The 16,271-nt window shown below is 52.3% G+C and overlaps 4 protein-coding genes across 4 annotated transcripts; 3 read left to right on the top strand and 1 right to left on the bottom strand.

Moving 5' to 3' along the window:
• Positions 1 to 160: 160 nt before the first annotated feature.
• NECHADRAFT_92972 (uncharacterized protein) lies at positions 161 to 1,843 on the top strand (the record flags this gene model as incomplete). Its single annotated transcript, XM_003052317.1, has 1 exon — positions 161 to 1,843. The coding sequence occupies one exon, from the start codon at positions 161 to 163 to the stop codon at positions 1,841 to 1,843; it is 1,683 nt and encodes a 560-aa protein (XP_003052363.1).
• Positions 1,844 to 6,824: 4,981 nt separating this feature from the next.
• On the top strand, positions 6,825 to 8,900 carry NECHADRAFT_104225 (uncharacterized protein). Its single transcript, XM_003052316.1, has 2 exons — positions 6,825 to 7,087; positions 7,141 to 8,900. The coding sequence occupies exons 1-2, from the start codon at positions 6,950 to 6,952 to the stop codon at positions 8,791 to 8,793; spliced, it is 1,791 nt and encodes a 596-aa protein (XP_003052362.1). The 5' UTR covers positions 6,825 to 6,949; the 3' UTR covers positions 8,794 to 8,900.
• A 239-nt stretch (positions 8,901 to 9,139) lies between these two features.
• Positions 9,140 to 9,994, bottom strand: NECHADRAFT_37720 (uncharacterized protein; the record flags this gene model as incomplete). Its single annotated transcript, XM_003051856.1, has 1 exon — positions 9,140 to 9,994. A coding segment is annotated over one exon (855 nt), but the record flags the coding sequence as incomplete, so codon positions are not given.
• A 790-nt stretch (positions 9,995 to 10,784) lies between these two features.
• Positions 10,785 to 11,610, top strand: NECHADRAFT_79451 (uncharacterized protein; the record flags this gene model as incomplete). Its single annotated transcript, XM_003052315.1, has 2 exons — positions 10,785 to 11,161; positions 11,220 to 11,610. 2 exons carry the CDS (start codon positions 10,785 to 10,787, stop codon positions 11,608 to 11,610), a joined length of 768 nt encoding a protein of 255 aa, XP_003052361.1.
• Positions 11,611 to 16,271: the final 4,661 nt, after the last annotated feature.

Here is a 16,271-nt window from a genome sequence, read left to right as displayed (position 1 = left end):
CTCGCCGCGGACGCCATCGACACCGAGTTGGCCCTCCCAGCACTTTTCTCTGCAGAAGCCTTCCAGCACCCAGGACAGTCAACAGCCGTCCTTGACTGGGGCCGGGGAGGGTCAATGTGCCGGCCCTCGTGGCCAGGTGTGCACAGGCGATCTGGTCCCAATGTCGCAGACTGGACCTGCGTCTCGCCATGCCTCACGCCGCTCTTCGAGGTCACCAGCGGGAGACGAACAAGTCTCGCCCTCCTCGACTCGGTACGGGCAACCCGGCGCTCGTGACACGCGTCAGGACTTGAGCAGCGTCCCGTACACAAATGGGGAGAACAGGGCGCATCAGGTTCAGCCGAGGACTTTGGGTGTTCACAACATCCTCAACCCTCTGGAGCCCCAGCTGCTCAGTTCAGGGGCCAGCGGTCATCTCCATACAGCAGTTCGACCTCATGACGGCGAGTTACCGGCCGTAACTCCTGGGTCAACTCCTGGACCTTTCCCAGCAGCGCGACTGTTCCCAGCTGCTCAACCTGCTTCGATCTCGCTTCCGGGCACGCCTGTTGGGCCTCTGACGCCCCTCGGTGGTCCTTCATCGGAACGCAACTCTCCAACCATGGCATTTCCTTTCCCTGCCGTGAACAACCCTAGGCGGAAACCCAGCCCAACTCAACCTTCTCGAGCCATGAGTCTTAGCCATGGACCACAATCAAATCGCGATTCCGAAGTCCGCCAATTACCCCCGCACAGTGTTTCCCCAGCTAAGCGGCCCTACGAAAGCGAAGTCCTGGAAGAGACTACCAGGTCTCACTTCCCAGGTCTGCAACATCTTCCCGGCATGCCCTCAGGTCCTCCCTCAGCAATGTCGACTCCAGGACGATCTCTCTCGCAGTCGGCAATCCCTTCTCCAGGATCACAGGCACCTCCCCCTATCTTGCCACCAAGTACCGCTTCAGGTCGCCCGCAGCAACCTCCGATGCCCCCGCAAGGGCCATACCCTCCCAACATGCAGGTTAATCGACAATTCCCAGGTGCAGGCCCTAATGAGGCTTCCTCGCCATGGACTGAAACAATACGGAGGCACGGCATGGGAATGGGAGGTGCTCTATTCGGTGTTGAAGGACAACAAGCTTTCATGACTCTTCCAGGAAGCGATACTCCGATTGCCGTCCCAGTTGATTTCTCTCAAGCATCTAAGAAGGCAGACGAAAAGCGACAACGAAATGCGGTGGCTTCAACAAGGCATCGCAGGAAGAAGAAGATCCTCCAGGAGGAGAATACTAAACAATTACAGGAGCTTCGGGACGAGAGGAGGATGATGGAAATAAAGATCGAGGAGTTGACACAGCAACGGGACTTTTACCGAGAAGAACGCAACCGATTGAGAGACATTGTCGCGCAAACACCGTCGATTAGTGGCCTCGCGGTTGGGCCGCCAAGTCCTAATTTTGCGAGCGGCTCTTTTACCGATACGAGCTCGCTTCAACAGGGACCTCAAGGCTATGGGGGAGATCCTTCGACGGGCGAACGACCAGCACAGCGCCGGCGAACCGACGACCGACCCGAGTTCTCGATACCGTCCTACGGATCTCCTGCGAGCATACACCCCGGAGCATCTCCGAGCGGGCTACCACCTATGCAAGGCCCTGGTTATGGAGGCCCATCACGGCCATCGTCTGCAGCATCATCCACCAGCGGTGAAAGGCTCCCGCCGTTGAGGGCTATGGACGGCAGGCCGCCACCTGTCCCGGGGCAAGGCCAGGTGCAAGAGCAGGATCCTCGGACTGGCCAATGGGTTTCAGTTCAGCCGCGTGTTCCAGAAACTGGGTGGGCAACTCGGGACGCGCACCGAAGATGATAGGGGTGGGAGAGGAGATGATTGACGAAGTCGACACAAGAGGCATCACCTCGCTTCCAAACCAGGAAGCCACCGAGAGCGGACTTTCAGCGTCTCAGACATTATGAGTGCATCCTCTCAATGAGGTGCAATTGCCTATATGCCATCATCTACTATATAATATTGGAGTGGTTCTGGTTCTGGTTCTGGGTCCGGTTTGGGGGCTAGCGGGTGGGATTTTGGAAGACGCATTATTGTTGGGCAACCGACGCCATTTCCTTGTGCTTTTATGCTGGTTTCTTTTTTCATTTCATTGTTGTTGTTTCTCTATCTGGATTATATGTCTTTTCTTAACGGAGTTGGATATTCCGCATGTACTGGAACGTTTCTCTTTTGTTAACCTAACTGGTGGCGGCTGGATGGAAGGATGGTGAAAGCGTGTGTTTTTTGCTGCGTACTTGTCCATTCATTTTGCCTTGAGGCTGTGTTTCAGAGCCTCTACCAAGCCCAGATTACTATTACAGAAACAGGTCTTGCTACAGATTGGTTTGTTGTTTATTTGTTTTCCCTCCATGTTTTATCATTTCTTCATTGTTAAAGACACTGCTCTGCTTGTCTTGTTTTGCTTGGACATGGCATAAAACCAACGGAGTCACTCGTTTCGACAGCACCTTGCTTTGGGGCAAGGCACACTGGATCAGGGGGAGGGGATAGGGATAAGCCTCGCGAGAGGTGAAAATCAAGGAAGAAAAAATTGGTCAAATCACTGGTATTTTGGGTGTCCTCTCTTGAATTGGTCAAGAATGGATGTCCGGTCTGTCGTTACCTGGAGAGGCATTTCTTTACTGTCACGGCTGGCTCTTGTTTTTGCGCGTTGTCTCTTACCGGGAAACCCACCCATTGATACCAGATTGTACTTGTCTTGTTTTTGGTTTACTTTTTCTTTTTACTTGCTTAGTTAGTATCGATTTGTACTCTAGCTGCCGGCGGGATGGGACAGGAGTTCTCTGGGCCATTCTCCTTCTGTTTATCCTTTAGGGGGTTGTTGCGGATTGATACCTGATACCCTGGGCGTGTGCTACTGGATGGAAGAAGGAAAGAATAGGGATGGAGGATCCATACTAGGGCGAACAGCACTAGAGAAGAGACAAGATCTATCTATATCATGATGGCTGCCTTGTGTGCAATGCAAGTGACGCTCAGACTGTGTGTTATCGGTGACTGCGTATCGAACAAGGTAATTACGTATTAGGAGTCGGCATGAAACTAGAGGAGAAACTGAAAGATCTGGCAGCGGCGTGGCGTATCTCTTAGGGGGAGATCATCATGTACGTAAGAAGCAGGGCGATAGTTGACAAGTCGCATTAGCAAGAGACCACTCGGGCACACAAGCATGGCTAGCCCTTTCTACAGTGTGACAGGCCCAAAGCGGGTTTTTCACGAGAGAGGGAGAGAGAGAGAGATTGATGATGAGAGGCTTTAGTGTGGCTTGCTGCAGCCCTCAAATGCAGGCCTGCGCTGGACACCATGTCTGTGATGGTGAGTGCATGAAGCTTGCAGGGGGTGTTTGGGTCAAGGGGAGTGGGAGGGAAGAGGGGGGATATTTGCTTCTTTTACCTGTGTTTTCTTGTCTCAGCCAGGTGCAGTTTTCACACGTTGCCGCAGCATGTTTTCTCTCTTTTTTCTTGTGTTACCTGCCTGCCCTGGCAGAAAGGGCTTGTCTGTCGTCACATCCTCCAATCTCGGGGATTGACCGGGGGGGAGTGTTTCCCTCTGCTTGGGTAAATTGGCGTAGACTATCATATCATCTGCAGGTGATAGAAAGTTGCCTGCCCGCCCTATTCCTCGTGTCGCGGTCGGTCTATCGGTCGGTGTTCCATGTAAGGCATTCATACATCACGTTCCATTCAAGGGGGCAATCTCGATTTCCCATGTCGTCTCTTCCAAGATGGGAATAATTCGAGTGAAGATGGAGGAAATCCAGGCACGTTAGGTACCCACTTTCTTTTTTTGTCTTTTTCTCTTATGTCCCGTAAAGAGGTCGGTCCCACTGATGAGAGATGGGAATCTTTCATCTTTTCACCCCGCGCATAAAGAGACGAGAAAAGGGCCCCCCACACTCAGATCGCGCCATCCCGCGTTCCTGGTAAACTCAACTCAAGTCTCAACCCCATCCCCGACTATGGAAACTTTGATTGTTACATCATGTTTCTAGCATCATCCTGGCTCCTTTAAACGCCCCTCGTCCACCCGCTCGGCGCGGGATCGGCATTGGTCTCCAAGGATGAGGCTGCTTGCTTCTTGTCTCTCCTGTGCCAAGTAAGAGACGCTCCTCGAACCGTCTGTACTGTGAGGGTGTGCATCGTCCACGCATGTCTCAGTGCGTATTCTTCATCAGCAGCATCTTTTTTTCCCCGCAACGGCAGCGAGATGACTGAGGTGTCCCCTCCCATCGGGTTCTGCATATGCGTGTCTGCCGTCGCTCTTTCATGACAAAAAAGGGCCTGGCTTGCGAGATGCAGGCTGAATTTGCTTTTTTCCCCCTCCGTCTCTCTTTTTGTCCGTGGTTTGCAGCCTCCGCATCATCTCATCTCGCAGCGCAGCGTAGGGCCAACAACCACACACATATGCGCGCGCACAGGGAAAGCTTCGCAGCAGCCCGTGGTCAACTGACGACAGCTTGCTTACCTATCGCGGCGACAACAACGCTAATCGACGGGCGTGAGCTGGCTCAGCTCAAGTGGCTGTGTTTGCTTTGAGACCATGGATGCCATCATCTCCAGCCAAGCCAGTCGCCCGCCCACGGGGGTGGTCTTCGGTAATCCATCCCATCCTGATGCCGCTTGCCAGGCGCCCTGTCCCAGTGATTACATCCTGGCCGTGTATTCGGAGACTAGTTCGGACTAGGGGCCCTGACGATCTCGAGTGTCGTACGTGTGTGGACCATGATCATCATGTTCGGTTCGTGGGGCGCGCCGTTGCAGGCTGAGCTGATGGCCAGGGTCGCCTCGAACGGCAGACATGGCATCAACTGAACTCGGCCGCCGGCTCTCCACCCTGGCCGAATAGCGACTCTATACAGAAGAGAATGGCACGACTTTTGCCAGCCGCTCATCTACAGCCCGTTGGCCCCGCTGGTTATTTCCCGAGAAGCAGCACCAACAGGGAGCTAAGCAGCAAGCATATCGAACCTTGATGCAATCACCAGCCGCAGGTGCCGCCAATATCCTCGATCCTGTTCTCTCAAACCCATCTCGCCTCGTGCCATCCATCCCGCGTGCTCCCTCCAAAATGCCATTTCAGTTGTTGATTACGGTCCACCTATGAGGGAACTTGATTAACCTCTCTACAGCAGAAATCGAAACACTTTTTTTGTGCTCTTGTCACATTGGTTGGTTGAACGTTGTGGGACTAGGGCTCACGCGACTTGTCGACATCCCGCGCTTTTGGAGATTCTACGAATGGACTGGCTCACACGAGGGAAAGAGTCTGGCCAGACTTGCCTGCGGGACTTTTTTTTTTCCTACTTTCCCACTTCGCGCCGTGGGGGGGGGGGGGGGTTGAAGACGTGTCGAAAGCATTGCCAGAGGCCTCAATCCTGGTGGGACCGACGCTCCCTCTCGACACTTTTAGCTTTGGGTGCCGAGAAGGGTTGGGCACGAAAGAGCCAAGGACCTTTGTCGAGTGTTTTCGGCGATTTAATGAAGCACAGGGGAAGGTCTGGCTCGGTCTGGACTTGAAATTGGGACCTGGTGAGATGTTTCATGTTGCATTCGACGACGCCATCTCGGCTGAAGCTGAACACGAAGAAACACGAGGCCAGCAAGGTAGGTGAGAGGTCATGTACGTCGTGACTAGACCATTTGCTATTTTGGACCAGAGCAAGTTTTCCTGCCTTCGCCTTAGATCCGAGACGGATTCAAGAGACGAGTGTTCTGAGGGCACGTGGGCAGTGGTAAACCCATCGACTCTGTACGAACGTTTGGCTTTCAGTTCTACTTGTCAAATGCATATCCATTTTTTATAAGTGAATTACTTGACCATAATATTCAAGAACAGTCATTGTGGTCTTCTCCTGCTTTCTTTGCACAGGTATGACAAGAGTATCCCTTGATTGAGTGCCTATGTAATGCTGTAACTCGGCCTTATCGCAAACCCAAAAAGAGGTTCGGGTAATAAGGCAATGACTGGTCATGAGGATCATGGCAATTAATGGGATGAGGGCAATATATTGAAGCGGTTGCTAACGTTACAGTCAACTACAACAAATTCTGGATATATCGCAACGCGCAGCATCATCACCACCCAACCAAAATGTTGCCCAAGGCATAGTAAAGGTATCAAAAATTCGACACGCTGTTCTTGCCGCTGCGCCTGAGAAAGGACCTCTGCTGTAATTAGGCCAGGTGCTGTGGTTGAGGGGTGAACAGGGAGTAATTCAAGCTAGCACAGCCCATGGCGCTGAGGGCTGGACTCATTGGGAGACGGACATTTTAAGCACAAAGAGGCCAATCAAGGGCATGGAATGTTTCACGGCATTTTAACCATTCAAAATTCCCGAGATTCAAGCCTACTGCACATCAACGGTTGGTCCAAGTCTCTTGTATTTCAATACTTTGGTTCTAGACCAGTAGTTCAAGACGCCAATTAGCCAGGCCCTGGCTCTTGAGTATCCCCAGTCCAAAGGCTCACATTGTGTCTGAATGTAAGTTTCTCACCAGAAACGTCATTTATGAATAGTTATAATACCAACTGAGCATTTTTACCATTCTACAGACAAGTTTCGACACAATTGTCAAGCCAAGTGACGTCGAGCGTTGAAGTCAAGCCACAGTACGACAGTGTCAACGCCACATGTGGCTGTGACCTTCCATTCCAGGTTTCCCTGTTTGTCTAACCCTGTCATCATCGCGCCTGACCAACCAGAGGAGCTTCCAGCTAGAACATCTGGCCTCGAGCTCCAAACTTGGCGTCACTCAACACCAAGCAACCCCCGCGGTCACTTTTCGCACACAAAGCGCCTCTAGTCGCATTGCATTTGCGCTTCTTGCTTCTTTGCGCAGTTTCGTCGCCTTCTCAACTTCGCATAGTCCCTCCCGTCAGCAGAGGCCCTGCCTCATCGCCATCATGGCCCCGCCATTCCCGCGCGCGAGCATAGAGCTCGACTACCCCCTCTACGCCGTTGACTTTGACCCTGAGGACTCTACTCGCTTGGTAGTTGGAGGTGGAGGTGGAGCTGGTCGATCTGGAGTTGGAAACAAGATTGTGAGTTGGCTGTTCTCAGTGGCATTGCGAACTGTAGCTAACCCGAGTCGCAGACTGTTCTCGAGACCCTGTCACAGCAAGAGCTCCGCATAGCTGGAGAAATCGACCTTTCCCGCGATGAAGACAGCGTCATGTCCCTCGCCGTCGGCTCGCACAAGGGCAAGACGACATACCTCTACGCCGGCGTGAACTCGAGCCACGACAGTATCGCAAAGGGCAAGAACGAGCACCTCCGAACCCTTGCCATCGAGCAGTCCAAGGCTCGCGCCGCGGCCGGGACTAAGATTCCCGACTCCAACATCTCTGAGCTGTCGCGCGCCGCACTGTTCGAGAACCCCGATGCCGACATGTATCAACGTCTGCTGCGAGTCGCTGGGCCGGTGGGCGCTGCCGCTACTGCGATGGGTAAGGAGCATCAATTGGCTGTTTTCGAAGCGTCTGGCGCTGCTACCAAGCTGCGTGGCGTCTTGGAGCTGCCAAAGGAAGCCGAGGATTTGGATGTTGTGCAGACCGGAGACAACGAGTTTCAGGTCGCATACTGCTACAAGTACGAGCTGTATCTTGTCAAGATCGGCGCGAAGGAGAGCAGCGACCCAGAATTGGTATACACGATGCCCGACGACCATGGCGAGCGACCCGTGTTCCGGTCGATTCGTTATCTGAGCCCCAATTTCCTCGTGGCTGCTGCCAACCTCCCCAAGCGAAGTGGTGTTGTGCTTCAGGGATATAGACTGCCCTACACAGGCCATAAGGGCGCCCGGTTGGCTGTCAGCGCCCGGATACCAAGAAAGATCTCTGCGACTGCTCTGGCTGTGGCTAACTTGTCTCCTCCTGCGTCGCCTGGAGCTCCAGTTGGCGAGGCGCAATTCATTATCGCAGTTGCGGGCCACGACTCTTCACTCTCGCTCTACACAGTTGATGTCATTCCAGGTGCTTCTATAGAACTCCTGTCCAAGCTCTGGCCCCTGTATACTCTCAAGGACGTCCATGGCACCGACAATATCACCGGTCTTGCGTTTTCGACCTTTGTCACTCCCAAGACCCATATCCGCCAGCAGTTCATCAAGCTCGCCAGCATCTCCCTCCAAAAGACGGTCGCTGTTCACAGCATTCCCCTGCGGAAACACGTTGACAAGGCCCCGCGGAATAAGAAGGGACCTCCTCGCCCGACCCGTTATGTTACTGCCATGAAGTCGCGTGGTCCATCTTTCCGCCCAGTTGCCATTGCTCTGGCCATTATCGTGCTCATCCTTGCCGTCATCGGCCAGTCTATCCTCGAAATATATGGCGTCGGCCGCCCGATCCTTCACGCGGAGAAGTTCCTCCCCTCATGGCACGGGACTCTCCGGGATCCTGCGCATCCACCGGCTGCCTTCCTGGCCGAAGATTTCTTGGCCAAGCTTGCCGGCCGAGATACCCTCAAGACCGATGCTGGTGAGACCCTTGTGGTGTACGAGGGCGAAGCGCCTCCTGCAACTGCTGAAGGAGACGACGCCTCTGTGCCAAAACTTCAACTCGATGTCCACGAGCCATCCGTCCACGGGCCCGGCAAGACATGGGAGGAGCTGGGCGAGAAGCAAAAGGAGGCGTGGAAGGCCCGTCTTAAGGAGGCTGGCGCATGGACGCAGGGCATGGGTGAGAACGTGTTCAAGGGCATCCTGTTTGGCGAGCTCGCTGGCGCTGTCGGCCGTGCTGTCGCTGGCTAAATCTGTACTATACTACAGCTCTGGAATGTGGAGGATGGAGGCAACATGTATGTATGTATTTGAGAAACGGGACCATGTCATGATAGTGCTTAGGAGTTGTCTAGGGGCGCATTTGTTTTGCTCAGATCGTAATAGTTATTAGTCAGTGATAGTAGATACTAACAAAGACTGTGTATGTGTATAGCATGAATGAGATTACAGATGTTGATTAGTTTGCTTTGGTGTTGCACGTCGTCAACCATCTGACTGACAGGTATATTCTCTATTGGATCTTCAATTCGGTAATATAAAACCCATCTTCGAGATAAACATCCTTCAACTCATATGACACAACGTCTTATAGGGGTTACCTCTTCCAACGGCTGCGGCAGTTCCCTGGCATGTATCTCGCCACGTCCATATCCAGCGTCATCTTGACCTCGGGACAATATGACCAGATATGTTGCCTCAGCTCAGGAGTTCCCCAGATGGGTGCGTGAAGCCATACTCCTCCACCGCCAGTATGATAGCCCATGGGCTCGTAGAATCCCTTCCAATCATCAATGCCCCCGATGTTCTTGGTATCCTCAATAGTCCCATTGCTTCTCATCTTGTCAACCTTCTCAGGTGGACCACTGTGTAACTCGCCTGAAAATGTCAGAGATACGCTTCCATTGGCTAACTTGGCGTCAGGGTGGTGAGCTAGACGTTTTGTAAGCCAGACATCCTCTGGTTCAGTATTGTGTGGACGCTGAAGGTTTCGGAGGACGTCTATGATACGACTAACTCGGCGGAGTGAAAGGCCCCCATTGCCTCCCCAAGCAGAGTTGGGATTCCAAGGTGCACCGACCCAGTCGTATTCGAGATAGTCGTCGAGGTCATGCTTGCTGTTTGCGCAGATGATCGAGTCCGTCTGAAATACCAGCAGCCACTCGGCAGGATGGAGCACCTTTTCGTATAGCCACAAGTTTGTGAAGAAGCGACTGACCATTTCCTGGCTTTGAACGCTCATATTTGAAGGAACGGGAGTCAATGCGAGTTTGCCTTGGACAACTCGTTGGCGGATGGCGAAGGAGTTGTTGATGGCTTCGATAGAGTCGTAGGAGCCCATGAATAGAAAGGGCCAATCTGGTGGAACGACGGAGATGAAGTGTAGGATCAAGGGAGCCAGTATTGGGAGTGGACGTGTTTCAACCAGCAGGGCGAGCTTGGAGGCGTTGAACTGGGGCTTCGAACTGGGTAGAAGGACTCTAGACGTCGTGGTATTGAGGGGATATAACACGGCAGTGAGGATCCTGACCACGGCTGATTAGCTTCTTTCTAAGTCGTTCGGATCGTAGAGGTCGATCAAGAAATTTGTTCTCATTCCCATTCAGGGAAGACTTACATCAAGGTGATCAGAACAGCCACCAGCTTCAAGCGACAGGTGAAGTTGGAAGGCATCTTGGCCTGAGCATTTGTCAATGAGACCTTTTCCATCTCTGTTGAAGCAGATAGAAACAAAGCTCCCGCTCGTTTGGCCGATAATGCATTTCTCAAGGATTCATCTCAACACCTTCTAGATGTTGTTGATGCCATGACTGCCGTGTGCAGCAACCTCGGGTGGCTCCTTCCCATTTCAAGTCACAACCAACCCGGGCCAGTGACCAAGGTTTCAACGACTCCAGACATTTTCTTCTCTCCGTATTGTTCCTTTCATTCAACTATCTTGGGAGAGATTGGCCCTTTCTCTTTACTCAACCTCTTGATGTTGCGTTTCGCTTCCTTCAACATGATTGGCATTGCCTCTTCCACAAAGCTTCGCATGATCCTCTGTCTCTCTCTGATCCTCACGTAAGGCCTCACCGATTCAAAGATGCATTGAACTGCTGACGAGTAATTGCAGGTGGTGGCTTGCCCATCTCATACCGCGTTTTTCGCCAAGTCTCGGTGAGCCAACCTCACCGCCAGACGGTCAAGCAGAGGCCATGGTCCACCTGGAATCCAATAGCAACTCTCCAACGCAGTACAACATGTCTAAGCTGGCCCTGCTGATCGAACCGAGACCGAGTCCACATCTTGCCCCCCTGGTTCTACACATGATGTCGGTTGTGCCGCGAGATTGGCCCTTCTTGATGATCGGTTCTCAACAGAGTGTTGCCCTAGTCGCACAGGCACATGCAATACAGTACCGACAGAGGAGAGGAAAGATCTCTTTTCAAATCATCTCCAGCTTATCAATCGCTGAGGATAAAGATTATTCCTCTAGCCTATTGACTGACCCGAAATTCTACGAAAGCCTTCCTGGGGTAGAGTGGATATTGAGATACGAGTCAGACAGCATCCTTTGTGCCAACTCTCCGAAAGGTCTAGACGAGTTTCTAGACTCAGATTGGACTAGCTTGGGATCGTAAGTCTATCTGATATCAGATGGGAATCTCATTTCATATCTAACAGAACTTGTTTAGAACTGATGCCGCTTATCTCGGCGGTAGTGGAGGATTATCACTTCGAAGGATCTCAGCCATCCGACGAATCTTGAGTTTCCAAAAGCGACTCAACAACTCTGAGCCATCCGACGAATGGTTCATGAAACGTCTCAGAGTACACCCAGGCAAGGCGATTGTGCCGGGTCCGTCGAAGCCGGGCCTAGTTGGTGACCATGAACAATTAGTGAAACCGATGGGTTATCATGTTCCCTTGGGTGGCGATCATCTCGACAGCCCCCTGTGGAGAGACACCGAGAGTCGGCAAAATATCCTTGACTATTGCCCAGAACTCAGCATGATCCTAGACATGAAGCTCGAGCGAGAGAGATGCCCGCCAGAAATAAAACAAGATTGGACCTTCACAGCGTGACAGACTACCACGAGCACGCCCGTGTTGTCCTCACCTCACCGCCGCCACAAGATCCCCAGGCAAAATGATTTACGGCATTGCATCGAATCCTACAGACCATGGCTGCACGCCACAACTCTGGTCCAGGGACTAAACATGTTGGACCGTTCAGAACGGTCAAGGCGATGGCACTGTAAGCCTTCAACGTCCTCCTGGACACCAGCCTGACATGGCAAGATGGCTAACTAGTGGTTTCAGCATGGTCAGCCCCTTGAGCAACTCGAGGTGCCAGCGGAGGGAGGTGATTGGCACTTATTCCACGATGGCTTCAATTTGATTTGGTACATTGACATGATCTGCTCTCAAGGTTCAACCCAAAGTGTGTGGCGCATCCGGATCAGGCCGAGTCGAGAGAGAAAGCTGTCTTTGTGACGTGAGACTCTAGCTCATCTGTCAATGTAGAAAGGCCACGGTTGACTGGATGCTACGGTCAAGGTTGAACAGCGTGGATGCATGGTGCCGTGCTTCCAGGTGCACGGCTTGTCGGCTTTCTCGAGGTTCCCGTGGAGACACGATGGATGTCGTTCCTGTGAAGTCAACCCGCGGCACATTACAAGAGCCGTGCGTGCTCCCAAGGGTGAATTGGAAGCTGATTTGAGGCTGAGAGATGTCGAGCAAGATGTTATTTCTAAAACTACTTTACGCAAGAAGCTCAAGTTAGCGCTCGGCCTCGAAATCTTGACCTTTGATCTCGCCAAGGTCGGGCACGGTCTGGGGATGCAAGCTATGGCCCGGATCAACCGAGGAGGCGTCCAATGACGGAGAATGGGCCTCTGCATGCTCGGGCTCAGGGCAGTCAAGAGCATCAAAGCCGTGAACAAAGGCATGCAGAGAAGAGAACTACCTAACCTAAGGAGGGCGCCAGCTTTGATGGCGAAAATCCTGCGTCTCCTCTGTGACACGTCGTGAGGTTTCCTTGGCCACCACTGTCAAAGTATCAGTGAGATTGAGATGGCTTCAAGTCTAGGCGAGTGGCCCGACGATACGAGCCTGGTCCCTGTCGCCGAGGCCTGGTTCTGGGTCCGAAGGAGGGAGGACCCTGGTCTGACACTGGCCACGGGCGACGATGGCCGTTGGGCAATTCACGGTGAGCATTTGCTGCGCTGCGAGCGTCTCTTGATCTTTTCTTTCATGCAAGATGACGGCGACCTGTTGCGGCCCAAAGGGTGAGGCCCTCGATCGAACCAAGGCGCCCAGTAGTAAATCGATAGGCTTAAAGAGCTGTTCTACGAGATGGGATGCGACGCGCAAAGATGGAAAGCCCCGTCTCTTTCGACGGCCCTGGCCGACTGCCCCTGTCGGGTGGCGAGGTTTGGAATTCCATTCACCATTCCACGGCTCCCGGCTGGTTGGGACCAGTGCAATCACGGGGGAGACGAAGACGCGGGCGTCCCCCCGTCCATCACCTCATGCGCAATGTTGAACACAGCAATGTCAATTTGGAAAATGCCGTCTTGTTGACGGGCTGTGCTACAAAAGAGAGTCGAGGGAGAGAAATGGAGACGCCCGACGTGTGAAGGCGTTTAAAGTTGTTTCATAGAAGATCAAGATTGGAGACAGGCGGAACGTGGGTGACAGCCACGTTTGCCCTGGTTGGCTGACGTGATTTGACTTGGCATGAGAGTGTGTGTGTGTACGGAGGTCTATCTCAAAAGTTTTGTCCTGGCCCTCAAGCCACACAAATACACGAGCCAATCAGAGGCCATTTTCCAAGCACAGTTACATCGGTACTTATGGTCCTCTTTCTTTGCTTTTGAAGCCCCTATCTTCTAAGGATATAGCTCTCTAAGCTTCACTAGATTTCCCCCTGGGCTCCAATAGCCCTCCCTATAGCTTTAGGGAGTAAGTAACTGAAAAGATTTGCTCCAAAGTACCTCAGGTACCGACAGGGATAAGCGGCCTTGGCGCTATTAGCTCCTGGACAAAACTTTTGAGAGAGACCTCCGTAGTCCGTCTCTCTTCACAAGGTAAAGAGCATGGCGAGAGTTTCAAGGTGAGCAACCAGCCGAGGCACAGTTGATCATCCATCTAACCAAGGGAGAGAGTGGAAGAGAAAAGGGATAGGTTGGTTTAACGGCGTTGGTTTGGTTTGGCTTTAGCAGCCTCCCTGACGCCAAACGAGATGGTTCTCCCCCAGGCCCCATATCGCTCCAGACACTAGGCGATCCAGCTGGCCGGGACGGGCGCGCGCCCTGGACAAGGCTTCGAGGTGGCCAAGTTTAGTTTGACCGGGGAAGAGATGAGGCGACGCGTCGTTGATCTACCTAGTTCCATTAAAGTTCAAATCATGGAGGAAAGAAAAAAGAGTCCGACGATGGAAAGGATTGAAGAGACATGGACGGGTTTTACGGCAAGATATGCGTGTGTGCTGTGCCTTGGTTTGCTTTGCTGTCCCACGGCAAAGCCTGAGTCAATGTCAAAGCGCACGGGACGGGACGGGCTGAGAAAGAGAGAGAGAGAGCGACTCTTTTGCTGCTGTTGCTGCAGGGGAGAGGAGAAGAAGGGATCGATTTTCCTGTTCTGGGCAGAGATAGTGAGACATTGCCTCTGAAGGGGCACGATTAGCTACTTTAGAAGCGCCGGATGAGATTGAATCAGGCAAAACGTCCTTGAAGAGGGACAAAAGATCCAAAAGCTTCATGATCATGGCCACGATTATTGTAACAATGACAACAACAAGCCTCTTTGTACTCGTGTTCCTCGACCAGGCAGGCAAGGGTTACCAAAAATTGGGGGAGGGGAAAAAAAAACGGGCTGTCAGATCTCACCAGCCACACTTTCGGTGGTTGTACAGATACTTTTTGTACATGGAGAGAGATTGAGAGAGAATCCAGGGGACGGGAAGCACACTTTTTTTGATCGACAAGTTTGCGCGCGCCCCGCCCTTTTTTCTTTGTTTGTTTGGACGGGAGCTAAACGGGATCGTCAATGGTTTCTGGAGAGGGAACCCATAAAGTGAGGCTTGGGGGGGGGGGGGGGGGACTTTATGAGGCTGCGTTTTTGTGTGTAAGGGCAGGCTGACGAGATGTTGTACTTCTCGATTCATGTATCTGTTGATACGGATTGTGATGGGTTTTCGTGCCTGGCAGGGGGCGTCATGTTTGGCGTTTGTGATGGATGTGATGATGGGCATGAATCGTGCATTTCGAGAAACTGTTGATGCTTCATGTCGATACACTAACACGGCGCAAACAAACACATTTCAAGCAATGAATTAAAGAAAAAAGGACGCTCATTCATGCACATCAACTGTTTAATGACTTTTAACGCGCAACAAACGGTGGTCAACTTTATAGAAGCCCGTCAAAGATTGCTAATTTTACCATTGCACCAAGTCATGGCACCATCTTGGACGCAAGCCTCCTTTTTCTCTTGCTTCGAGAATATCACAGAATGTGTGCTGTGCCTTGCAGAAAATCTGCAGGTTTCCGTTCTACATCAACACCTCCTTCTCAGCTCAAAGAGACGGGAGGCCTGTTTGTCTGACAAAGAAAAAGAAACATGGAACCGCGTATACAGTGAGATGCTTGTCTCAAATGTTTGAAGTCCAATGGGGGAACACCCGGTACCCACACAGCAGGGCGGGAAGATGATCACTCGCAGAAGAAGAAGAAGAAGAAAAACATATCTCAACATTTAATCATTCCGAAGCAAAGTAGTAATTGGTTGGCGAGGTTACCGACAGTTATTTTTCTGGGGTAGACGACATTGTTTGCTTTAGTAGGTATTCCCAGTAATTAGTGACTACAGTAGTTCTAGGCCGAGTCACATTCTTTTTATCGAGATCAGCCACCAACAAAACCAAGCCGTTGCCTTTTTTCACTCCTCTCGGGTCACCCGCCGGCGGGAGGATCGAGACTTGAATCCCGGCGCTCAAGCCAGAGCTAAGCTGCAACCGTCTGTCGACGTTAGTGACCCGGAGCCTACTGTACCCTATGCTAGGGCGGGATGATTAACGAACGGACGAATTTAGCGCTAGGACAAAAAAGACTGGATGATAATCGAGAACTTGTGATTGTCACAATCTGAGGGAAGAAACACCTGCTGAGGAACAGCCTGATAATGATCAAGCTTGCGGAGGGTCCGGGAGAAATAGATCCACAATCGAACGAACGGACATGGCCAGATCGATCCATCACGGTTACTCTGCTTGTTTCGATTCACCAAGATCCAGTTCGAGATCCAAACTGGTCGGGTCCCGCTGACGCGAGAGCTCGGGCACTCTTCAGTCCAATATCGGCTCGTTCATGCCATGAGCAGAGACATAATGTCGACCCAGGGAGAGACATGCCGAGGAACTAAGGTTCGTGCACTTCTGGGTCTGTCTACTCTTGAGAGCAAATACCTGTTCCAGTTGCAAGAATCACACCTAAATCTGCGACAATGCCTGCGACGACCTGAGGTGTTTTCGACGGGCACTATCGTGTCATGCCATAGAGGAAACGGGAACGGCATCGAGACAGAGAGAGAAAGAAAGGGACCCCTTCGATAGGCACATTCTCCTGTGCATCTGGCCAATCGACCTGGGGCTAATGCGGCGGCAGCATTGGCACTAGGCCCGGCTAGGGGCAAGTCAATTCCCTTGAGCCAGAGAGAGCGGTGGTGACGGCATTGAGCGAGCC

The sequence above is a fragment of the Fusarium vanettenii genome, assembly GCF_000151355.1.
Source record: "Fusarium vanettenii 77-13-4 chromosome 4 genomic scaffold NECHAsca_3_chr4_2_0, whole genome shotgun sequence".
Taxonomy (NCBI): domain Eukaryota; kingdom Fungi; phylum Ascomycota; class Sordariomycetes; order Hypocreales; family Nectriaceae; genus Fusarium; species Fusarium vanettenii.
The sequence above is the reverse complement of the archived record's forward strand: the minus strand, read 5'-3'. Positions and strand labels throughout refer to the sequence as shown.